Here is a 26,796-nt window from a genome sequence, read left to right as displayed (position 1 = left end):
TGCACGGTCCGCTCTCAATGAGTGAAAAGAGGCACAAGGGAAGGCTCGACAAGCCCTTCTTTCTTGGGATTCCTGTCACTCTTCAAAAACACGATTAGGAATCGACATGCCTAAGCAAACTTGGGTTACGTGCGACCGCAACAAGCAAAAAAAAAAAAATTTATGTGGTTCTTGTGGTTCTTTCCTTGAGTGATACAGAACACTGCCAAAGCTCTCATACCAATGTTACGTGCAGCGGAAGTGAATGTTGAACTTTGCTAAGATGAGTGCTCCAGACTGTGCTCAAGGTTCCTCTTACTTACGGAAGGAAGAGCCTTCAGTGCCTTTAATGAGAGAGTGCAAGTGATCATAACAAAGTGGATGAACACTGTGAATGAAGGTGCTAAGACTAAGAGATAGAGAGAGAAGAATACGATTGTCACGTGACACATCTAGCCCTATGTGTGCGTGGACAAGATAAGGGTTTAGTCAATCCAGTCAGTCTAGATTAGAAGTGATTTGGCACTTTTGTGAGTCTATTTGTAGAACGTGCATGCCCAGTCACTTAGTGTAGATGCATATCCTCTAGTTGCACACAGCATGATCATCAGTATTCCCATCAGAATCCATTAGAATCAGTTAGGGGATTTTTCCAATGATTTTATCCTATTTTCCTATTTTTGACATTTCTCACTTATTAATTTAAGTGGCTTCCCAACAAAAGTAGGTAGGGGAATTTGGCTAAGAAAATATATAAGCAAACCAAAGCTAGCACTATTTGGCAGAAGAGGCAACAGGAGCACATGCTCAACAAGCACCTTCTCAGCAAGAACCCATCAGCACCCACAAGCACCTAGCATTTTTCAGCTTTGCCGTCTTCGCCAACATCCCTTCAGCCCTAGCGTTTTTGCATAGCGCTAGCCTCTCCAATAGCTGTTAAGTATGGAGCCCGATTTACCCTTGTAATTTTCTGTGGTAAAAGCGCACATTTGTAAGCCCCCCATTATGAGGAGAAGCCATCGTGCGTGAAGGAAAATCACTCACCGGAAACCAAAATTTTCACGGACAAGAATTAGGGGCAACTTTAAAGGCCTCGGGGACGAAGGCCCTCGAGACTTTTTTTTTTCGCCGGAATATTATGGCCGGACGGCGGTCGGAAAGTGGTCGGAAAACAACCGGTCGGTTGGCCTGTGGCCGGTAGTCAATGGCCGATGGCCGGTGGTCGGAAGTCAATGGCCGGTGACCAGTGGTCGGAAGTCAATGGCCGGTGGCCGGTGGCCGAATTCAAAAGCGGACTTGTCTTCTCAAGGGCGGCCACACATGGGCGGATTGGAGGGTCCGATTTGGACTTATTCGCACAAGGGCGGCTACACATGGCTGTCTCTCATAAGAGAGGGCAGCCCTTTTGGCCTATAAAAGGAGGCCATTTCTACACACATTTCATAGTATGAAGTTGATGCAACAAGGTGAGTGTGAGGTGGTGAGAGTGAAGCAAGGCGGGAGCTCCATTAAGGGTATAATCCCTTTGTAAACTACTTCTTGTTTTGAAGTACTAAAGCCATTGAGTGGCTGCTTTCCCGTGGACGTAGCCCACATTGGATGAACCACGTATATCGTGTGTACTCTCTCTCTCTCTCTCTCTACTCTATAATCTCGTGTATATAAATTTCTCTCTCTCCATTAAGTAATCTACTCAATTATCTATTTAGCTACGTCTTATTTCCTAACAATAGCCTGGCGTTTTCAGTTCCTCCATCGCCATCATCCCCAGATTGGCCAGCGTTTTCACTTACGCTATCAGATCCGCCTGGCGTTTCCATTTGCAGCCTCATTTGCAGTAGATGGTCAGCGTTTTCAGCATGCATGAACAGCAGCAGATTCAGCCCTAGTCATTGCAAGAGATCCACCATTTTCAGCCCTCAAAACGCAGCCAAAACAGTCATTTTCAGCCACCGAAATCAGTCCCAGATTTTCAGCCATAGCGTTTTTATGGACAGCAGATAGAAGACCGCAGATTTCAGCCCTTAAGTCGTCGTCGTCATCCCCGTCGTTGTCACCGGCATAGTCCCAAGTTGCATCAGTCCATTGCATCGTCATTGTACCACTTTGTGCAATCAATAAGTAGACCACTCTCGCCGACGAGAGTGGGGCCTTCGGAGGAGGGTTTTACAACGTCTCTGGTGTCGTATCTCTCTTCTCTATCTATCTCTCAATCTCATACACTTGCACGCACAGTGTCTATTCACTTTGTTTGTGATCATAGCACTTTCCATTAAGAACGGAAGGCTCTCCCTTCCATAAGAACTAAAAGGAACCTTGAGCACAGTTCGGAGCACTCATCTTGAGCAAAGCGCAAACATTCATTCCGCTACACCTAACAACAACACCACAATGTTAAACCCTCCTCCAAAGGCCCCACTCTCTATGGCGAGAGCGGTCTACTTATGATTGCACAAATCTCTACAATGCTTGGACTTGCCGACGATGTCGATGACGATGAGAACGACAACGAGACGGGCTGAAATTTGAAAATGCTAAGGGCTGACATCCGAAAATCTTTATCTGTTGAATCCTGACTCTATGTCGGTGACGATGTCAATGACGATGGTACGACGACGACGCGCTGAGAATGCAAATGCTGAAATCTTCATTTTCCGGCCTGAAATTCAAACTTTGATGGATCTAACCGTGTGGCGAGGATCTGTTGCGAGAAGGTGAGATCTGCGAGGTTCGGGACTTGATCTGCGATGTATGACTATTGAAAACTAAAAACGCTGATGATATTGTGGATCTTGTCGCGATGGAACTGCAAAACGCTAAATTGCTATGCTGATCCAAAAACGCTAGGTTGGAACTGTGTTCTGCTGCAAAAACGCTAGCCTCCTGTTGTTGCAAGCTGCTAACGCTAGGGCTGATCTAATGTCTCTGCTAACTCCAGGCTGTCCTTGATGAAAAACGATGGGCTGATCTTGGGTTTGTGGCGGTAAACGCAAGGTTTACCGCCGGTGGGGGGTCTTGTTCAGAAGGTGCCTGTTCAACGCAAAGTTCCTACTGCCTCTTTTGCCAGAAAGTGCTAGCGTCAGGTTTCTATATATACAAACTTAGCAAAATTACCCTACCTAGTGCCCAACAAAAGTCACTTAAAAATAATAAGTGAAAAATGTCAAAAATAGGGAAAATAGGTCTATGCACTGTAAAAATGCTCCTAATGGGTTCTGATGGAAATCAGATGGTCATGTTGTGAGCAACCAGAGAATATGCATCTAGAGAATATGCATCTACTCTAAGTCTCTGGACATGCACGGTCTGCGAACAGATTCACAAAAGTGCCAGATCACTTCCTATTCTAAACTGACTTGACTGAATTGAACCCCGGTCATGTTGTAGCTTGTCCACGAACACATAGGGTTCGATGTGTCACGTGACACACACGGTTGCAGTTCTCGTCATCATTCCACCCGCATATAGATGGGCAATCTAAGATAGCCAATTCAGTGGTTTTGGATTAATTGAAGTCTTACATCTCCGATCAGAACTTAAAAGACTCAATGGGAAAAATATTTGCCTTTGGTGGAATTTTCCTACAACAACACGGTTCGCTCTTGGACGGGGAAGGCACCTTTTGAGGTAATCGAAGGTGCTAAGAAGGTCTCTCCCTTTCTAAGCACCAAAGACAAGATTTTTGGAGCTTATCAGTATACAAGGGACTTGGATACTACTTTTGCCAAGGTTCGCAACGCTCTAGAGAAGTCTCAAGCATGGCACAAGAACGCAGCAGATCAACGTAGACGCGACTTGAAGTTGAAGGAAGATGATTGGATGCTCTTACGTTTTGATAAGGCATGCTTACGGAAACGAAAAGGAAAGAAAGGGCTTTTCTAAGCTTAGTATGAGATATTATGGACCTTTCCAGATTACAGAAAAGATAAATGATGTATCCTTCAAACTCAAGTTGCCACATACTTGGAAGATTCACAATGCGTTTCATGTGAATCTTTTGAAACCCTCTAAGGGTGAGGTGTCAATTCATCGAGAGCCTGATGAGCAACCCGAAGTGAAAGAGAGCGAGGAGATACTCATTCCAGGTAAAGTGATTCGGCGATTCTTAGTCAAATTTAAGAACTATCCGGCATTGGATGCGAAGTGGATGGAGAAGGACCTAGTAGATACTCCCCACATTTGGAACTTTACCTTAAGGCTTATGTTGCTAATTGGACTATTTCTTATTTTTAATGATTAATTTCTTTTTATGAAATTAGGATATTTTAATGTGTACACTAAGAACTGTTAAAAGATTGTAGCTACAGGAAATGCCATCAGGAACGGACAACTCTGATGTGTCATTTGATGGGCAACGGTAAACATCGCGAAGGAGTTTCCGTAAGTTCGGTGGAAAGGGCCGGGTTACGGGTGCCCCTGATGCGTCACATGATGGGTGACGGGTGCATCAGAAAGGGTGCATTCCGTAGGCTAAGGAGGAAATCCGAACTGAGTAAGAAAATACGCGTAAGAACGCAAGCACAAGAATAAAGATGGGTTCAATGAAGCTTTTTACGAAAAGCAGGAACAATCGCGGGAAGGTAGACGCTTTCCCGCAAGGAATCTATGTTTGCATTGCATTCGTGCATGTGGTTGCATCCAGGGACGCCTGGGAAGTGTTGTGAAATGCATTGGTTTTAACTTATAAGGTTTTATTGAGTTTTTGGGCAGGTTCATACCAATTTTAAAATATGCCGGCCGCCCACTTAATAAGTGGGCAGCCACTTAGAAGATAAAGCAACAAAACCAGCCAACGAATTCTCCCTCCCTATTTCGGGTAGAACAGCGCAAAAACAAAAAAAAAAAACGGCCGCGATCTCTACGCGAGCAACTATTCGTGCCGTGGCTAGGGAGCTATAAAAGCACCACATGCCCTCACTCAAAGGGGGTGCCAACGTCAGCAAGAGAAGACTCTACCGCCGCAAGAGATCGCGAGACTACGAAGCACGGAAGTCGCTTTTCCCCCGCAAGAGCGACAGGTATCTATTGTGGATTCGCCATACGAATTGTTGTCGCGTGTTTGTGTGGTTTGTTTTGCAGGAATCTCCCGTCTTACGGGAAGGCCCTTCATGGGAAGTACGGCTTCACGTCTAAGTCCCTTACGAGAAAGTACGGCTTCACGCCTAAGTCCCTTACGGGAAAGTACGGCTTCGCGTCTAAGTCCCTTACGGGCAGGAACGGCCTTGTGCCCAAGCCCTTTACGGGGAAGCACGACCTTCGGGTCTAAGATTACAGAACGGAGGGGTTTCCTCGGGTTCTCGTGCTTGTATAAGAATTCTCCCTGAATAAAAGAATACTCTTAACGGGGGGGGGGGGGGGGACCAGCCCATCTTCTGGTCCCCAATACTGTGTCGATCTTCTCCCTTCTCTCATGTTTTCAAAGAATTATAATTTTCAGATTTTCTAAGTGCTCGTGTACGCTCTCGTATTGTAACAGTGGTATCAGAGCTCGGACTCCTCTCTTTCTCTGCAAAGAAGGACGATTCCGGGAAGAACGGGAAGAACCATGTCGAGCCAAGGGAGAAGCGTTGAAGAGGAGCTTCAACAAGTGCAAGCTCAGCTTGCAGAGTTGCAACAAATTTTACTGTTGCCAGACGTCCAAAAGCTTTTGGGCGGAATGAAGAAAACGAATGGAACTGATGCAGTCAAGCATCCAGACAACACTGTTGGCTTGAGACCACAGGAGGCAAGAGAAGAAGAACGTGCCGAGGTGCACAAAGGATCTTCGGATCGTAATGAACGGCCTACTCCAAGGAAAGGCCAGGAAAAAGCGCTCTCTTTGCTAGACGAGAGCAAGGACATCTCTATCTCATCTCCATCTTACTCTCCTGATTATACTTCTACTTCTCGATCATCTCGTCAGAAGGAGGAAGCCGCTACTACTACTACTCTTCATCAACCTAAAGATAAGCCTCGATTCAAGAAGCATGGTCGCAAGTCTCAACATCGCATGAGAGTCTTCAAATCGGGCGACAAGGACATCAAGTTCGAAACCTACAACGGACGAAGAGACATCTCCAAAGCACTGTCCTTCATCAGACAGTTTGAAGTCGCCTTTACCAATGGGCACTTCACAGAAAGATCCAAATTACGCCATGTGGGGATGCACCTCAAGGAAACGGCAAGTAATTGGTGGCTAGCCAAGATTCTGGAAGGTTCTCAGGCCAGAACTTGGGAGAGCTTCAAATCTGAATTTTATGAACAATTCTTCCCCCTGACTTCGAGCAGGACCTACGGAAGGAATGGGACTAGCTTGCCCAGAAGGAACATGAAAGAGTAACGACTTATGTGGACAAGTATTGGTCGGTTCTTCTGAAGGTCACCCCCTTCATGAAGATTGCCGACAAGGAAAAGAAAAGAAAGTTCGAAGCGGGTCTCCAACCGCAGCTTCGAAAGAGTATGAAGGTGTATCCGCATGATACTCTTCAAAGGATGATGGAGTCAGCAATCATTGCTGAGGATTTGCACTCAACTGGGACGCCCAGAAAGATGGAGCATAGCACTTACCGTGCAAGACAAAGAGGGGTCTACGATGACCAAGGGGGCCAAGGAATAAAACTTCCTCCATCGAGGGACGATGATCACTCTAAGAAGCCAGAGGGCACTGGCAAGCGAACTAAGTATCTTTCTCCTACTCAACTTCAAACTTTCAGAGAGGAAGGAAGATGCTTCTACTGTGGCGAGAAAGGACATATGAAACCGGACTACCCTCTAAAGCAGCAACGGCAAGAACAAGATTCTGCGATGCAAGAAAAATCAAGGAAGGAACCCGCACCGCCAAGCTCGAACTCAATTCCAGATGTTCAAGGAAACACAGAAATGGAGAAAGGGAAGCGTCAACTTCTGAAGGGCTGGGGGTCTTTGAACAACCAGCGAGTACTGATTCTTTATGATCCAGGATCCACGGATAACTTCATCTCCCTGGATACTGCGGAACGTTTGTGCCTCACACCGGCTCAGCTTGGCACACCGGTTACATCCGGATCGGCATTCGAGGGGTTGACAACCAATGCAACTCCCGTGCAAGGACAGCTCAATCTTCGGATTGGCGAGTACAAGGACCGCGAATCATTTTTGATGGCACCCATCGAGGGATGTGATATCATCTTGGGTATGCCATGGCACTTTCACATGACACCTATTCCCGATTATGTCAAAAAGACCCTCACTTTTGATCATGGGGGTAAGAAAATAAGATTCAAGCTGATGCAGGAGATTGGCAGTTCCCAATTGTAAGCCATATCTCCATTAAGAAAGAAATGAAGAAGTGTGTTTCTGCTTACTTGATTTTTGCACGTGAGAAGGATAAAACTAGTAGAGACTCTCTCTATAGTTTGGAAATTAAGCGTCTTCAATTTATTGGAAAGTACAAAGACTGCTTCACAGAAACACTTCTTGATGAACTCCCTCCGGTACGCCCGGAAGATCACCACATAGATCTCATACCGGGTAGCTCGCCTCCCAATCAACCCCCTTATCGGGTAAGTCTTGCTCAGCAAGAGGAAATTTTGAAGCAAGTCAACGAGCTTCTAGAGAAAGGGTTAGTACGGCCAAGTGCTTCACCCTACTGCTCTCCAGTTCTACTGGTGCAGAAGAAAGATGGCACGTTTCGAATGTGCATAGACTATAGGTCTTTAAACAAGATCACAATCAAGAATCGCTTTCCGATCCCTCGGATTGATGATATACTTGATAAGTTGCAGGGTGCAGGTGTCTTTAGTCGCATAGACTTAAAGAGTGGGTATCATCAGATACGGATCGCCCCTGAGGATGTCCATAAGACTGCTTTCCGCACAACCTTTGGACTATATGAATCTTTGGTAATGCCTTTCGGCTTGACCAATGCTCCTACGACATTCAATCGCAGGATGGACCGCATTTTCAGCCCGTATCGAGCTTTTATGGGAGTATTCTTTGGCGACATACTCATCTTCTCTAAGTCAGAAGAGGAACATTGGAAGCACTTAGACCTAGTGTTTCAAGAATTGTGAAAGCATGAGTTGCATGTGAATGCAAAGAAGAGCAAGTTCTTTCTCTCAGAGATACACTATCTCGGCCATATAGTCTCTCACAATCAAGTGAGTATGGATCCTGCCAAGATCCGAGTGGTAGAAGATTGGCCTATTCCCACTACGGTACATGATGTACGTAGCTTCCTGGGATTATGTTCGTATTATCGAAGGTTTGTTCGAGGATTTGCCCATGTAGCAGGACCACTTCATGATTTGACAAAGAAGAAGATCCCTTCCAGATCCTTCACACGGCTGGGAGTAAGAATGTAGTCGCAGACGCATTGTCTAGGCGGCCAAGGGTGAACGCTATCACTTCGGTGTATCACCAAGAATTAGAAGCACTACCGGATTTGTATCCGAATGATCCAGACTTCTCCACCATCTGGGGAAAGCTACATTGTGGAGAGAATGAGTTTCCCTATTCCATCCGGGACGGTTATCTCTACCACCATCAGGCCATATGTGTGGCGGAACCATTACGAAAGAAGATCATGGATGAAGCACACGCTTCGCCTTATGCAGGTCATCGGGGTATTCTCTCTACGACCTTAGCAATGGAAAGATATTTCTTTTGGCCTAGCCTTAGAGCAGACATTGATAAGTATGTCAGGGAATGCTTGGTTTGCCAAAAAGAGAAGTATGATCGGCATAAGACGCCTGGGTTGCTACAAACATTGCCTGTGCCTAATGAACCCTGGGAAAGTATTGCCATGGACTTCATCATGGACCTCCCTAGAACTCAGACTGGAAATGACGCGATCTGGACCATTGTGGACAGGTTTAGCAAGCAAGCACACTTTATACCAGTCAAGAAAACAATCAAAGCAGATCATATGGCTAGGGTCTTTCTAGCACAGATCTTTAAGCATCATGGAATGCCTAAGTCTATTGTGAGCGATCGAGATCCTCGCATGACAGGAAATTTTTGGCGTGCCTTGATGGATAATCTTGGTACAAAGCTGAATTTTTCATCTGCCTACCATCCTTAAACGGACGGGCAAAGTGAGATAGCCAATTCCACAGTATTGGATATGTTAAAAGCTTATGTGTCAGACCGGCAATCTGACTGGGAGAAATATTTGCCTCTTGTCGAGTATGCGTATAACAATACCATACACTCATCGATGGGGAAAGCACCTTTTGAGATACTTTATGGTAAGCCTTTGCTTCCACCTATCCTTTTAACTAAGGATAAGATTTTCGCAGCTGACGAATTTGTCCGGACTTTGGACACAGCCTACGGGCAAGTGAGGAGAGCTATTCTACGCTCTCAAGAAAAGCATAAGAAAGCTGCAGACAAGCACAAGAGGAATCTCGACTTAACGATCGCGCAATTAGTCTTACTCAAGTTTGAGAAGGCAATACTTAAGAAACAAGCGTCTCATAAGGGGAAGGTGGTAAAACTTTCTACCCGTTATTATGGGCCGTTTAAGATCACTGAGCAAGTGAATGATGTTACATTCCGATTAGAGCTACCGCCTAATTGGAGGATCCACAATGCTTTCCATGTCAGTTTACTCCGGCCGTATGTGGGACCGCCTCCGAGTCAACCAAGTGCTGAGGAACCTCCTGAGGTTGAGGAAACGGAAGAAATACTCCAACCGGAGCAGATTGTAAGTCATCAGGAGCGGCCCCTTAAGTCCGGAAAGATAACACGGAAGTATTTGGTTAAGTTCAAGAATTATTCGAACTTAGATGCTCAGTGGATGACTCAGGAGGAATTAGCAACTTATCCCGAGATATTGGAGGTATATGTCCAAGCACTACAGTTGAGGTCAACTGTTTAGAAGCCAGAGGGATGTTGCTAATTGGACTATTTCTTATTTTTAATGATTAATTTCTTTTTATGAAATTAGGATATTTTAATGTGTACACTAAGAACTATTAAAAGATTGTAGCTACGGGAAATGCCATCAAGAACGGACAACTCTAATGTGTCATTTGATGGGTGACGGTAAACATCGTGAAGGAGTTTCCGTAAGTTCGATGGAAAGGGCCGGGTTACGGGTGCCCCTAATGCGTCACATGATGGGTGACGGGTGCATCACAAAGTGGGCATTCCGTAGGCTAAGGAGGAAATCCAAACTGAGTAAGAAAATACGCGTAAGAACGCAAGCACAAGAATAAAGATGGGTTCAATGAAGCTTTTTACGAAAAGCAAGAACAATCGCGGGAAGGCAGACGCTTTCCCGCAAGGAATCTATGTTTGCATTGCATTCGTGCATGTGGTTGCATCCAGGGACGCCTGGGAAGTGTTGTGAAATGCATTGGTTTTAACTTATAAGGTTTTATTGAGTTTTTGGGCAGGTTCATACCAATTTTAAAATATGCCGGCCGTCCACTTAATAAGTGGGCAGCCACTTAGAAGATAAAGCAACAAAACCAACCAGCGAATTCTCCCTCCCTATTTCGGGTAGAACAGCGCAAAAACAAAAAAAAAAACGGCCGCGATCTCTACACGAGCAACTATTCGTGCCGTGGCCAGGGAGCTATAAAAGCACCACATGCCCTCACTCAAAGGGGGTACCAACGTGAGGCAAGAGAAGACTCTGCCGCCGCAAGAGATCGCGAGACTACGAAGCACGGAAGTCGCTTTTTCCCGCGCAAGAGCGACAGGTATCTATTGTGGATTCGCCATACGAATTGTTGTCACGTGTTTGTGTGGTTTGTTTTGCAGGAATCTCCCGTCTTACGGGAAGGCCCTTCACGAGAAGTACGGCTTCACGCCTAAGTCCCTTACGGGAAAGTACGGCTTCGCACGTAAGTCCCTTACGGGAAGGAACGGCCTTGTGCCCAAGCCCTTTACGGGGAAGCACGACCTTCGGGTCTAAGATTACAGAACGGAAGGGTTTCCTCGGGTTCTCGTGCTTGTATAAGAATTCTCCCTGAATAAAAGAATACTCTTAACGGGGGGGGACCAGCCCATCTTCTGGTCCCCAATACTGTGTCGATCTTCTCCCTTCTCTCATGTTTTCAAAGAATTATAATTTTCAGATTTTCTAAGTGCTCGTGTACGCTCCCATACTGTGACAGGCTTCTGGATTAGCTCCGTCTATTCCGAAAGATCCCGCGTGAAACGAACAAGGAGAAAGGATCTCCTGGCCACACAGACCGCCTGCAGATACGCGTCGAACGAACCACCCGACCATAGCCACCAATCGGCCGCACCCCGGTGTTGGGTCCAGCGTCCGAGGACGTAGGTGTGCACCTCTAAGACCGAGCATCCCATACCACCCGGCATCACCTCCTCGAGGTGACCTCGTGCACTCCTAGCCTCGCGGGCTAACCACTGGCACTCTGCCAGTGAGGTCGATCCCTGCAAATGAGGCCTTGGCCTCCCTTTTATAATAATGGCCAGCCACATTGGCCGTGTTCACACTACGTCCGCCCGGACACTGGACGCCCATCCTGATGGCATCTGGGCTAGATCCCCTCTTCTGTGAGCGGGACATAACATACTTCCCCCCTTAAGAACCATTGATGTCGTCATCAATGAAGTGGGGATACTGAGCCTTCAAAGCTCTAACAGGTTCTCAAGTAGCAAACCTTTCAGATTGACCCTTCCATTTAATTAAGTACTTGTCATAAGCCTTTTGGCGCGAATGACGGGTACGATGATCCAAAACTGCTTTTGGTTCTTGAGGAATATACTCAGTTTGCATATCTTGCCATACATTTTCTTCGATAGGCACGACAATATCAGCTTCGCCCAATTTCACTTTAAGGCGGCTGACATGAAACACTGGATGTACACTAATATCCGAAGGAAGAGCCAATTTGTAGGCAACTTGACCAATTTTCTTTGTGATCAAGAACGGACCACAATATCTAGTTGAAAGCTTATAATGCTTTCCTGTGCGCATAGTCTTGGGTATCTTTAGATAGACCCATTGTCCCACATCTAGAGTCCTTGGAGATCTCTTTTGATTAGCATAAGTAGTGACTCGATCACGAGCCGTTCTTATACTATCCTTAGCCAATTCGAGCATTTCCTGCATGTCATACAGGAAATCACGAGCTTGGCATTCCTTGACTTTCTCTAAGCCAATAGCAAGTGGGGATTTAGGCTCAAATCCATACATCGGCATGAATGGGCTAAATCCAGTAGCGGAATGCTTGCTACTATTATAGGCAAACTCTAACTGTGGAAGATACCTTTCCCAATCAGATTGCCTGTGAGAGACATAGGCTCGCAACATGTCCTCTAAGGTCTGATTCATCCTCTTAGTTTGTCCGTCAGACTCAGGATGGTCAGAAGACGACATACTCAGCTTCGTCTGAAGATGAGCGAACACACCTCGCCAAAATCAGCCAGTGAACTAAGTGTCTCGATCACTGACGATGTCCTCTGGGAGACCATACAGCTTATAAAGCTGATCGACAAATAAAACCGCCAACTCATGGCTTTTTACGGTCGACTTCGTTGGTATAAACTTCGCCATTTTTGTGAGTCTATCAACCACAACCCAAATAGCGTCATTGCCCCGACTAGTATTTGGCAAACCAACGATGAAGTCCATGGAAATACTTTGCCACTTGGCATCTGGAATTTCCAATGGGTGTAGCAGGCCAGCTTTCCTAAGGCGCTCTGCCTAACTGACCTGACACTAAGCGCATCTCTTCACATAGCTCTCTATGTAAGAGCGCATCCTTGGCCAATAGAAATATCGCTTGACCAAAGCCAAAGTTCTTTGGATGCCTGGGTGCCGAGCGCTAGGAACATCGTGGGATTCGCACAAAATCCTTTGTCGAATCTCATCGATTTCCGGCACGCAGACTTTACCATTTCTGAACAACAATCCACCTCTAATGGAATATTGTCGTTGTCTCGTCTCTCCAACACGACTCACTTGGGTCTCCGGACCACCCAAGCCTGTATGCGAGTCATGCCCTGCTTCGACCTCGTTCCATATCTTGTCAAAATGGCCATCGGAACGACATAGCCCTCAGAAAGAGAGAGAGAAATCCGTCGAGATTTCAACCATAGACAAGGCATTGACCTCAGGAATCCTACTGAGCGCATCGACAACTCGATTGCTGGATCCTTTTCTATAACGGATCTCAAAGTCAAACTCTTGCATAAGCTCAACCGATCTAGCCTTCCGGCCTCTGAGATCACCCTGATCACAGATATAGCGCAAGGAGTGTTGATCTATCCATGCAACAAACGTAGAGCCATACAAGTAGTGCCGCCATTTCCTCAGGGCGTGGACTACGGCGTAAAGCTCCTTTTCATACGTTGGATAACGCATCTCAGCGTCAAAAAGCTTCTTACTTTCAAACGCAACAGGACGTCCATCCTGGTATAATGCCGCACCAATAGCATAATCACTAGCATCCGTCTCAACCACAAATGGTTTGCTAAGATCGACAATGTGCAATATTGGCACAGTAGTCACCAAGTGCTTTAGTGTCCGAAAGCTCTCGTCGAGACGCTCATTCCAGACAACAGGGGGATTACCTTTACGATGAGGACCCGAAGTCTTCGGCCCTTTCACTCCTTTTAAAAGTTGCATAAGCAGAGCAGCAACTTTAGAGTAATCCTTGATAAACTTGCGAAAGAATCCAGTAAAGCCTAAAAAGGGCTTTACTTGGCGCACATTCTTCAAAATGGGCCAATTTCGCACTTTATCCAACTTTTCAAGGTCGACGCGAATTCCGTCGCGAGTAATGATGTGACCCAAGTACAGAAGCTCTTTCTTAAAGAATTCACACTTAGAAGCCTTAGCGTAAAGCTTCTCAGTTCTCAGTACTTCGAGAACAGTACGTATATGCACCAGGTGCTCAGACAAACTTCGGCTGTAGATCAAGATATCATCGAGAAATACAACAACGAAGTTGCCTAAATATGGTCTCAGCAGATCAAGCATCATCTACTGAAATGTAGCCGCAGCATTGGTCAAACCAAAAGGCAAGACCAAAAACTCGTAGTGACCATAACGCGTATGGAAGCTTGTCTTAGGAATATCTTCCAGTTTGATCCGTATCTGATGATAGCCTAATCGCAGGTCTATCTTCGTAAAATACAACGCTCCATGGAGCCGATCTATCAGATCGTCCATATGCGGGAGCGGGTACTTGTTCTTGACAGTGAGCTTATTCAAGCCCTTGTAATCCACGCAGAAGCGCATAGTATTATCCTTCTTTCGAGAAAGTAGCACTGGCGCTCCCCACAGGGATTTCCTAGGCCGAACAAAACCCCTGTCGAGATAATCCTTCAGCTGTCGCTGAATCTCGTCCTCCTCAGTTTTACTAAACCGATAGGGTTGCTTTGAGAAGGGCTGACTATCAGCCACCAACTCAATGGCATGATCTACTCCTCTCGAAGGCAACAAGCCAAGAGGTAGATCATCAAGAAAAACATCCTTGAAATCAGTCATGATTTCTCGGATAAGGTTGGATTCGTCGGAATCCCCAAGTTCAACAGAAGAACATGAAACATTTTTACAAAATTCAGTGACAGAAGTACCAAGCACTAATGAATCAAACCAAGCAGATGGTACACATTGATAAAAGTCAACATCAGAAGACTTTATTTCTTTATACATTTCCAAAGCAGTAACAACTGGTATTGCAAAACCGTTATTTACAGACTTCTGATTATAAAGCGACACACATACATGAGAAATGTTCTGCTTAACAAAAACAAGAGAGTGATGTACATAGTCTATATACAATGAGTTTTGTTTATCATAAAACCATGGAATTCCTGAAATAACATCTGCTCTGTCCAGGCGCATGATGTGGAAATCCAGGTTCTCTTTGTGATCAGCCAGCTCGAGCGACAAGTCTGGAACCCTCCGATTCCATACATCCGTATCCACGCCACGAGCCATCTTTACGCGATACTCATGGTCGCTATCCTGCGTCCTTCAGTTTCTGCACCAATTTTGCATCCACAAAATTGTGTGAGCTTCCATTATCAAGGAGTACGGTCACGTCGTGACCATTGATCTTCCCGAGGAAACAGAGACTTGAACAACATCAGAGTTACCTGAGATCTCGTGAATTTGAACCGAAGGACGACCTTGCGGTTTCTGCGTCTTCTTCTTCTTGGGGCCAGACTTGCTTCGGATGTCTGGCCACATCCGAAGCAAGTCCCCTTCTTCACTGCATCAGCAACTGAAGCATTTCTAGCTTTCTTCTTTTCCTGAGAAGATCTCGGCGGTGATTTGGACTTATGCTGGAATCGCGGGGTCGCTTCCTCGAAGCACCTTCACCGGATTAATGGTCTGCAGTTATTTTCTTCTCATAATTCGCTCCATTTATCAAATGGAACGTCCTGGCCTTGGCCACTGCATCCTTGCGCTATATCTATGATCAAGGTGATCTCAGAGGCCGGAAGGCTAGATCGGTTGAGCTTATGCAAGAGTTTGACTTTGAGATCCGTTACAGAAAAGGATCCAGCAATCGAGTTGTCGATGCGCTCAGCAGGATTCCTAAGGTCAATGCCTTGTCTATGGCTGAAATCTCGATGGATTTCTATCTCTCTTTCCGAGGGCTATGTCGTTCCGATGGCCATTTTGGCAAGATATAGAACGAGGTCGAAGCGGGGCATGACTCGCATCCAGGCTTGGGTGGTCCGGAGACCCAAGCGAGTCGTGCTGGAGAGACAAGACAGCGACAATATTCCATTAGAGGTCTAGTGCATAGGTACTCAAAGTTAGTGTATTTTGAACTGATTTATGACCTCTGTCTGTTTTGCAGGCATAATCAAGGGCAATTACAACTCTTTCAAGGGGGGTTATGTCACAAACTGATGACGTGGCATGCTGCCAAGTGTCTCAACTTATTGGGCACTTACCGCTAGGGGGCCTGGGGACACTAGGATAAATACAAAAGTGGCGAGCGGACTGGCTGTACGGATTTTCGATTATTTTGTTGAATTGTTGACATGGCTGGCTGTACAGATTTTCGCAAAACGTGTTGTTTTGATGATGTGGCAGGCTGTACGGATTTCCGCTTTGTGCGCTGGTTGCTTTTGGAGAGCCTAGTGCTTTCGAATTGCAAGCTTTTCATGTACTGCTTTTCACCTAGGCCAAGGGCCTTTAAATAAGCCCCTTGGGCTCCCTCTGGTTCACTGTGCTAACGAGCCGGTGAGCAGAGGCGACCCAAGGGCAGCTGTACTTTGCTCAATTATCAATACAAAAAGAAATACCGAAAGGGGCATCAGTCTTTGGAACCAATCTCTCTGAGCACGGAACTGCACCGGGCCCTGTCGACTCAATTGAACTATTATTTAATTGTGAAGTGTTTAAAAGTGATTCTCTCTTGTGTCGCAACCAATTCCAGACTTGGGGTGTCCAAGTTTGATACAACAGGGAGCTGTAAGCTGGTGATAACTTCTTCTTCTTCTACTGCTTCTAGGGTTTAGGCCCCTCAAGCAAGATATGTCAATTGGTGAGTTCTTCTGCTTCTACTAGGATTTAAGCGTGATCTGCAAGTTGGCTAGGGTCAGGCTCGGGGAGCCCCAGCCCTAACCCATCGGGTCTTTTGTTTGACACGTCAAAAATTTGTAACAGTCAAAAACCATGAAATAGCCTTGGTGATTTTTTATCATTACTTTCCAGCTTTTGAGTACACCTCTGAGGTGATCAGCATAAATTGTACATTTTATCCCAGGGACTGCAATGTGCCTCCACAATTATTTCTTCAAAAAATTATTCTTTTCTTCTGGGAAAAAAAGAAAACACGAGAGAGAGAGAGAGAGAGAAAGAAAGCTCTCTAAAAGTCCTCTGTTTCGGAGGAAGAAATCAGCCTGCTCTTGAGAAAAAATAGGTCTAGGGAGAGAAAATCCTTGCATTGCAAAACTTCCAGCTTTCTATGGGCTGGCTTTTGAACTTGTGATGATTCAACATGACTTTACCGTGTTAGTTTCAAGGAACAATAAAAGGCCAGTAAAAACATAGAATGCACATGACCAACATTATTGTAAAAAGAGGTATTACCTAAAGCACAATGGGCAATAACAAACTGAACTCTGTTTCAAGAGGCTCAAGCACTACCTTGCTATAAATACGGAAGTAAAAGCAAAATGCGGTTGATGAATAAAGCGAGGAGCAGTCCCATGAAATGTCGCTTTCCAAAGAGTATTATGCTTCACCAAAAAACTGTAACTTCTTGGCAGTTGATTGAAAGGCCACGGCGTGTGATCAGTCCAGAGGTCTGTTATGGTGACCTGCATAATGAAAACAAAAAATCCTCAGGAAAATGAGCTATCAGAACATCAACAAGTAAAGCATACGAAAAATAACAAGCTTGAAGTTGATGCAATATTGGAAAAACAAGAGTTGATAGTTTGGTTTATACACCAAAAACTATCGGTAGTTTTGTACACACAATGAACAGTTTGATGGTGAGAATTTTGCTGGTGCACAAAATAGAACATAATCGAGCTGAAAGAGAAAGGAAAGAGGAGGAATATGAGAGAGGTGAACAAAAAATGATTGTGAAGAAGTTAACCAGAGATATGAAACGTGTAAAATATCTGCAGGTTTCCTCAAGCATTATCACCACACTCCACAAATAATACATCCAATCACAGAAGACCTAAGACCAACTCAATCAAATGCTGTCCAATATTGTAGGTAAGGCAGAATTGGAAGAACGGTACAGTTTGCAAACAACAAGAGACAGAATTTATCTCTTTCCGAAACGAAGTTGCTTTCTTTTTTATACAGACAATGGGCATGTAGATATGCCATACACGTATGTATTTCCCTCTCACAGATCCAAAAACAGTATGTGGGGTGGCATATGCCAGATTTGAAGCTATAGAGCTCCCAATCAGGGTACCTAAAGCTGCCAGACAAAGCTACGCAACGGGAAAAATTGGCAAAATGAGTGCACACTTAGGTTAAACAACTAAACAGCTACAACTTCAAATAGTGTTTCTGAAGACAATGTCCACATTCGCTGCCATTTGGAGAATGCAACCAAAAAAACACACACCTCCTTGAACCTCTAGTCACAGGCATTCAAACTGACTAGAAACCTTGAAATAATGATAGGAAATAGATAACTTTCTGGACCTGATCAGGTATCACATTTGAAGGAGCATATTTACAAACAGATATGTCAATAGTCCTTATGAGACCAGCATACTACATAGCAAAGCCCAGAGGGGAAGGAAAAATTCCCTACCAAGAAGCACACTGCCTTGTGAAACTAGCCAGACACATCCTACATCCATAAGGAATCCTTCAACTCAAGCTGACACAGAATCAGAAAGAAAATAAGCCATCAATCTCTTTCAAGAAGATGCCGTGTCTCATACCCATTCTTGGTCGTGTATATGATACTTAAATTCAAATTTTGAGCAGCTCAATGTGGCTGTGACAGAATCTATGCATGTACTGACTGCTGCTAAAAGAGCAACAAAACTACAATGCCAGTCTATGAAGGAAAAGCACCTCATACTCATCTCCAAACTCAAGTTCAAATGTGGCCTTCAAAGCCTCAGCTGAAGCACGATGGCCACCACCCGTATCCGTCATCAAAATAAGTACCCTTTTTCTCTTGTCTACCACAGCGGCACCGTTTTGCCCATCCTCGTCATTGGACTCTGATTTACCATTACAATCCTGTTTCCCAAAAGCCTCCAAGCTTGAGCACAAGAAGACTGAGGGTATACGGTCACATTGCCATCGAACTGACCCATTGAAAATATCCCAAAACTTGGCTTGGTGACTGCCATGCCTGGCTGTAGAGACTGCAGTCCTTGCAACAAGCCCAAGATGTCCTAATCTGCAATAGCCAGCATGTGGCGACTGATTCCTTGTACTGGAAACAGATGTGCAAAGTGCAAGAGACTTATCTGCCAACGATGATGCTTCACTGTTGCATATGCTAGAGGAGTTCAAGCAGTCAAATGAAGTTACTAACGGTAGAACCACAGGAAACCCTTGAAGCTTTGCTGATCCATCGCAACCAGAAGAGTTCTGCATCTCCTTCCTTGTAAAGCTTCAAGAAAGGAAACCTGTTTAACTACTTCGTGTGCAAACCCCTAAATTTGGAATACCCTGAAATGCCATGGTGTAGCATTCTCCTAGCTCTGCCTCCAAAGAGGTGAGCAGGAACGTCGGCGTCTCCCCCACGACAAAAAGAGAGAGAGATAGCACACATCAGCTGCAAACCGCCTCGATTCCAAAGTAAGAATGTAAATTGGGCCAACAAGGGAGAGAACAGTGTTGGGTTCACGTTCACTCGCTACTGTTCATTAGTTTTGACTTCTTGCAGGAGTTCCTTAGCTCAAGCCAAGCTTACACCATCTCTAGTACACTCTCTGTGTGAGAGTATGGGTACGAAGAAACTTACGGACAGCTGAGCTGAGGATGAGATCACATGTGTACACAATCCGCACTCTGGATAAGAGCCTCTCTCTCTCTCTCTCTCTCTCTCTCTCTCTCTCTCTCTCTCTCTCTCTCTCTCTGTGCGCTTGCAAAATCGCAGGGTTTTCAAAATCAAATTCGTAAAAGGGCCTCTTTTTTGGACGGACGTTCCTTAGGCTTTGGGGTGTGGCTAATTAAAATTCCGACTTCATTTTTCTCTTCCACAGTTTTTTTTTTTTTTTGAGAAAGTAAAACTTTAGAATTAGATGAAACAAGTGAAAGGATCAGGGTGGCTTTCTATAGCAATAAGAAAGTGATAAAATCATTAGGTTGAGTTCAAATGGAATCAATGTTCAAGAAAGGATTGCCTCAGCCTAACCTTGATCTGATTGAAAATCGAGATAGCCGATTGCAAACCATGGAATAGGGAAGAAAAATCGATAAAATATGTGAGAAAATAGTTCAAAATTTCTATAAATTTTAAATTTATGCTACTATTTTTGGTTTGCTTCTTTGTGAGGAGGAAACTTGGTCAACGGACACTTAATAAAAGAGACTTTCCTCAACATTGACTATAATTAAGTTATAGAATGCAAGAAAAATCAAGTCATGTGAGGCTATGGAATGAAATGTGAAATAAAAAGAACTCAATAATATGTATATGTTTGTGTGTGTGTGTGTGTGTGTAAATATATATGTATGTATGTATGTATGTGTGTGTGTGTGTGTGTATATCTATCTATACTATTATAAAAGGGGGAGGAATCTTGTCCCCCCCCCGACACGTGGTTGCACCTCCTTGATTCGACATGTGTGCCATGTGGCTTTGGCTACACAAAGATGCAACGGAGAGAGAGAGAGAGAGAGAGATGACCGAAGGCCACCGACCGTACTAGTATTTATAGAATTTACTAGAATTGTGCAAGGTGAAGCTTCACTTTAACATTTTAAAACAACAGAATGAAAGAAAAATCAAGACATGTCAAGTTCTGAAATGAAAGGTGAAATAACAAGGTGAAGGATCACGAAGGCCTGCTAATGAAGTAAAGGTTGTGGATGTTATGGAAAAGAGTTTTGTATAATAAATGTTTGTATCTCATATTGTAATAAGGTTTGGAGTGGATGTTCATGACAAGGGTAACATTAAGTATAGTGGAATGGGCATACCAAAAATGTGAAGCTAGTTCTTATTGTAATGTTGAGAGGAAGTTAGTAAGAGTAATGTATTGGAAGTTTGGGGGCTAGCATCAATGTTGAGGTCACCGAGGAGAATGATTATAGTACATTGATTGTAAGGTGAGTGTAGTGTAGACAATGTTTGTAGCAATAATGATACATGATTGGAAAGTTTAAGGCACAACGTTATCGATGTTAGTGAAATTATATGTTTGGCGGTGAAAATGAAATTATACTTTCTATTCCATTTGTGGAAATGACGTCCTAATATCCTTCTGCATTTACAAATGAGGGACAACTCAAGGACTACGTTGACCACTTCTAGTTCTCGTTCTCTCTCTCTCTCTCTCTCTCTCTCTCTCTCTCTCTCTCTCACACACACACACACACACACACACACACAATTCTTTTGTGGTTGATTAATATCTTGTAAGCATCATCAATTTTGTGTCCATAGAGCAACAAAAAATCCATTGGCAAGTCATGGGAAGAAGCAATATTCGTACACAAGCCAAGCATGGACAAGAGGAGCATTATGAGGAGTCATGATGAGATTGTTTTTTAGGGGTTGTTATAAAGATGTGTTTTGTCATAGACTGTTGCATAAAGATGTGCTTGGTGGTGCTTCGGTCATTATGTATGCCAAATGTTGTGCCCTCACCAAAGCATGAAAATTTCTTGATGAACATCCTCTTTGCAATGGCATGGCATCACTTGGAACGTGTTGATTGCAGAATATTCCCAACATGGCTATGGCAAGAAAACTTTGGGGTGTCTTAACCAGATGCATGCTTGGAGATGCTTTGATCAATGTGTATGGCAACTTTGGTGCTTTGACAAAATCATGAAAAGATTGAGGATAGGCCCAACATGGCTATGACAAGGAAGCTCTTGTCTATTTTAGGCAGATGCAATGGAAGGTCTTTTCCCAAATGCATTCACCTATGCTTGGACCTTGTAAGGTATATGGTCGTACACAACATCTTCACACGGCTGAAAGAAAAAACTAGTTAGGGACTATTGGAAAAAGATGTCAAATTTGGCCACGCTTTGATCAATTTGTATGCCAATATGGTGTCCTCACAAAAGCACAAAGTGTTCTTAATGAGCTTTCAATCCAAAATGTGGTACTAATTGCAAGATATTTCCAACATGGTTGTGGCAAGGAAGCTATGGGCTGTTTTAACAAGATACGAAGGGAGGGCCTTCTCCAAATGCAATCACCTATGCTTGCACCTTGAAGACCTATGGCCTTACACATTAGAGAATTTTTGGGGTCTCTTGAGGGCCTTTTAAGAGTTGACAAAAAATCCAACGCAACCAATCAAATGGTAGGCACCGTAACAGAGATATTTTCTTTAGTATTATGCATAAGTTTTTATTTTTCTAAGAAAAAAACAACTGAGAGAAAGAAAAAATACCTTATTAAAGAAAATGTAATGAATGTAATCTCATGATTGTGATTTTGTAGAGCTTCGAGTAAAAGCGAAGCTTTCTTATATTATTTTCAATCTACAGAAGCACTCATAGTAAGGAAACACAAGAGGACTGAGCGACAACTTGATCTCTTCCCATTCCAAGTTGATCTTAATCTCCTCTCTTTATGAAACACTACAAACAAGTTCTCTGTCATTTATACTCTTTATAGCTCCTATAGAGATATCTAGAAAGCCATCAACAACTATTCAGTCTATTATAGTTTCAAACACCCTTGATAAGCGAAATCGATGGATACCATTTGCAATAACAAAAGGCTCTTGGATATTACTTCAATCAAGAAAGAGAAAGAGAACGAGCTCAAATGAGTTTTTGGCTTCATGGGAAGGAAGAGTAAAAGACTTTAGAGTCAATGAGAGCAAAAGAAGTGTTAAAAGAAGTTCTTGTTTAGCATATATATATGAATGGCCAGTCTATCTTTTGATAAAAGAAGTGTTAAAAGAAGTTCTTGTTTAGCATATATATAAAGAACTTACTCTAAGTGAATGGCCAGTCTATCTTTTGATAAACATACCTAACTGTAAGTTCATTTGATTTAGTTTTGCAAGTATTCTACGGGAAAAGTCTTCATTTTATATTTCTTTCACTTTGTAGATGTTTAGTTCTTTATGTTGGATTTTTTTTTTACTTTGCAAATGTTTATCCTTCCTCTTATGAGGAATGGCAATCAGTTGAGTGCATCATTGGTGTTTTCAATGTTTATCATTCATTTATAGGTAACCAACAATATCAAGGGAGATCAAATAGGCAATTTGCTGAATTGAGAGTCTATTATCATTTCTTTCATGTAGGAGATGACCTCTCTTCTGGAACACTAGAGCTTATCTCTATACTAGCATTCACTAGGATTGATTGGCCTCTTTCAACAAGTGAGATTAATGAAGCTCATCGTCTTAAACTTTTTCATGAAGTTCAAAGAGGATTGAAGCCAGGAGTTGAATATCAAGATATGCACGCCCATTCAAGTTTTTGTTGATTTCTTTGCGACCAGTGAGACCATAGATTGAAAAATACCAAGATGGTTTGTAATAATATCGATTATGATGCTATTTTGGAGTTTTTGGATAAGGGATGGGATTGCAAAATCAATGAAGGAATTCAATGCAAAGTAGATTTGCAATCTGTAAATGTTAAATACATTATAAACTCTCAAAATTTTATTTTATCATTTTACTATCATCGATCTCAAGAGTGAAGGTGTTTGGATACAACTTGATCAAGATCTTGAAAGCATGCAAGAAAATCAATTGAAGCAAGTGGATACTTGGATGTATGTGCAACTTCAAACAACTATATCAATAGGTCAACGATGTACCCTCTCACAACTCAGATTTAATCACAAAGCATGAGTGGATCTTCCAAAGAACTTTATATCTCAAATCGATGGTCAAAAGGTAAGATATTTTTACTTTCTATTTTATTTTAAGAACATTCTAAAAAACTTTTCAATGCAGATTTCTAAAAGAAGAGAGAGCAAAATGAGTTGTGAAAGTCTTCAACACAACTTGATTCACATAGTTTCCATATGAGTAAGTTTTTTATACAAAGCAATGGATAGCAAATATCTTCAAATCCAAATTAAACTAGTTTTCTTCATGTTCAATATCTACACTTTCATATTGAATCTATGCTTCTTATCGAGAGTCTATCTACTATATCCTCGATCACATCCATTCTGAACTGTAGCAAGTCAAGCTTCGTGTAATCTTGCATTGGCATCTACAGTGAAATTAAACCACTCAACTAATTTTAAAAAAATTGCAATACTCTTTGTCAATTTAAAGTTACAGCCTTTACCTTTTCTTTTTCATTTTCACGACAATATAAACGGCTCAAAAGTGCTTTCATACTATAGAGCAGGTACCGTCCACACTTGTGACTATCTTGTTGTGTAGGTATCCGCAATGTTTATAGTTTCTCACATTGAGAATCCAAAATTTTTCTCTCAAAATATCACTGTAATTCATGACAAAGTGAGTATTTCTTACTCAAATATTTTTATGTGTTGTTTCTTTGAGAAATAAACCTCCTTCGTGGAAAGACTCAATTGTGGCAATCAAGAGGTTTGCATGACTGAAAAAAATAAGTTAGCACTTTTAAACTTTAAGAGCTTTAGAAAATAAGATCTTACTTTTTTATTTCAGAGTGGATGGTTTCTGGAGAGAGTTGAAATACAGTGTGTATTTCTCTTGGATGTCCATAATTGCAAGGCTCCAATGTCTCCTGCTAAGTCATAAAACAATAACAAAAATCATATTGTGAGATATTAACTCAATGGAATATATGAACAATTTACCTTGAGCAATAAAGAAACATGACCAATCTCACTGTCTCCGGACAATATGTAAACCATGGAATGAGTTCTTTTGGAGCTTTTGTGTGCATTGAGGATTTGAGAAATTGCACAATCTAGAATGAAAACCTCTAGTTAAAATTGTTCATCGAGTTCGGATCTAATAATACTACAAAACAATTCCAACCATTATATGTATCTTCAAATATATAGAAACTAAAATCTAGCTATGTAAGAAAGAAAAATTACCTTGCAGTAGAGAGATGAACAAAAGTATCTGATAGGTCTTCTTCTCTACTTTTCAACATTTCAATTTCTTCAGCTCTTAGAGCATAGCCTTTTGGATGTCCTTGGTCCATCACAAAAACTTCGACATTGGATCCTAAACCTTCTAATCTTTTGATCATAAGGTTTTCTCTATGAAGGATCATTAACTATTGAGCTAAAGTTTGTTGTTTCAATTTATCTTTTTTAAATTTTCCAGTTTCTCTTGATTTAGTCTTGTGTCCTTATCATGTGTTATTTTTGAATCTTCACCCTACCTCTAGGAAGCCTTGCCAGAGGAACCAATAGAATATCTCTCATTTTTTAATCTACAAAGATTGGTTCATGCCGAAAACTTTCAAACTTCTCTCTTAGCATTGCAAGACTACTAAAATATTTTCACATGACAGTAACTCTATGTGCATGAGCATCAATAATATGTGTCATTTAGATACTCTATCAGGTAGTCCTCACAAGCTCCTTGAAGACAAGCGAAAGCTATATGCCCCCATCTCAATCCCTCTTTACATTTGTCACCGATTTGCTTGACAACTCGAACAAATGGAGCTTTTGGTATACAGAAGGTTACTTTATCTTGCTAATGCTCTGTGAAACACGTTTTTGTCGAGATCTAATCAAAGTTTCCGCAAATGATTGAATATTGTCTTTTTGTGGTCCACTCTCTTTGCAGTTTTCTTTGTTCTAGCCATGAGTTTTTATATAAACAAAAGAGAGAAAGAAAACGTTGGAATTAGGGTTGCAGAGAAACGCACATAGCTTGGAGAAGATGAAGGAAGCTCAAGGAACACAACCGAGAGTATATTACTTAGTGTGCAATAGAAAGATAGATAGCCCTAGAGTGATAGGAGTATATACAATGCACGGGTGAAAAAACCTCCTAAAGAGGGAAAAAATGCCCCGTAGTCCTTGTGTGTTCACACACATCACTACCACATGAATATGGTAACAAATCCCCTTTGGAGTGATGCAGTGAACGAGAGCTAGCACATGAGTAAAGAGAAGTGCCATGCCCTGAGGACATGATCAGTCCACAAAGGGGAGTAACCCCAAAGCTTTGCGGAAAGCTTCGAGCTTCTCACGAGACAATGCGTTTGTGAAAAGATCTGCAAGGTTGTCCTATGTTGGCACATAAGCCAATCTGATCTCTCCTGCTGAGAGCCTCTCCCTGACATAGTGGTAATGCACCTCAATGTGCTTTGTGCAAGCATGAAAAACTGGGTTCCTCGCAACTGCCAATGCGCTCTGACTGTCAGTGTAGATAGTGTTGGCAGTGTCCTGTCCAACACCCAATCAACCATAAAGCATCTAAGCCATACACACTCAACTGTAGCTGTAAAGATTGCCCTGTACTCAGCCTCACAACTAGAAGTGGCCATAGTAGGTTGCTTCTTGCTCAACCATGATATACATGAACTGCCAAGCATGAAACAAAAACCACTTGTGGACACTCGTGTGTCAAAACAACCAGCCCAATCTGAGTCCGAAAAAGCATGTAAGTCAGGCGGCAATGATGCCCCCTTGGGATAAAACAAGCCAAGATGTAAAGTGCCACTAAGGTAGCGGAAAATCCTCTTGACAGCCTGCCAATGCTTAAACCCTGGGCTATGCATAAATTTGTTGACCTGTGAGATAGTAAACTGAATATCCGGCCTCGTGTTGCATACATAAATAAGGCATCCAACAGTAGTTTGGTAAAGAGTGACATCTGTAGGATCACCAGCATCATGAAGACTCAATTTTAAATCTCTTTCCATGGGAGTGGCAGTAGGTTTGCAATCCTCAAGTCCAAACTTACATAGCAATCTCTCTATGTAACTTTTCTGACACAAGGCAATACCACCATCACACTACTTAAACTGTATGCACAAGTAATGATGCAACAGCCCCAAATCTTTCATCTTGAAAGTAGCATTCAAATCAGTCTTAAATTCAGAAATATGTCTCTCATTTGGTCCAGTGATCAACAAATCATCTACATAAAGAACCACAATGAGAAGTACATCACTCTCACGCTTTACATACAATGTGCTTTCTGTTGGACTGTTACGAAAGCCTCGTTTGACCAAACGAGTGTCAGCTTTCTCATACCAAGCACGAGGAGATTGCTTCAACCCATACAAAGCCTTCTTACATTTGCACACTTTGTGCTCTTGTCCTTTCATGACAAAACCGCGAGGTTGTGTTA

At 42.9% G+C, this 26,796-nt stretch overlaps 1 protein-coding gene and 1 pseudogene across 1 annotated transcript in view; both read right to left on the bottom strand.

Moving 5' to 3' along the window:
* Positions 1 to 19,402, bottom strand: part of MGD1 (monogalactosyl diacylglycerol synthase 1) — a 70,874-nt gene extending 51,472 nt beyond the window's left edge. Inside the window, exons 1-2 of the mRNA XM_086483202.1 lie at positions 18,443 to 19,402; positions 17,036 to 17,208 (exon numbers count right to left, since the gene is read on the bottom strand). Coding sequence (XP_086339328.1) covers positions 17,036 to 17,208; positions 18,443 to 18,976 — 707 coding nt within the window. The 5' untranslated portion in view covers positions 18,977 to 19,402. The remainder of the gene's footprint in view (positions 1 to 17,035; positions 17,209 to 18,442) is intronic.
* A 4,758-nt stretch (positions 19,403 to 24,160) lies between these two features.
* Positions 24,161 to 24,733, bottom strand: LOC147441634 (uncharacterized; annotated as a pseudogene).
* Positions 24,734 to 26,796: the final 2,063 nt, after the last annotated feature.

Source organism: Adiantum capillus-veneris, chromosome 15 (genome assembly GCF_014529385.1).
Source record: "Adiantum capillus-veneris isolate H3 chromosome 15, ASM1452938v2, whole genome shotgun sequence".
Taxonomy (NCBI): Eukaryota; Viridiplantae; Streptophyta; class Polypodiopsida; order Polypodiales; family Pteridaceae; genus Adiantum; species Adiantum capillus-veneris.
The sequence above is the reverse complement of the archived record's forward strand: the minus strand, read 5'-3'. Positions and strand labels throughout refer to the sequence as shown.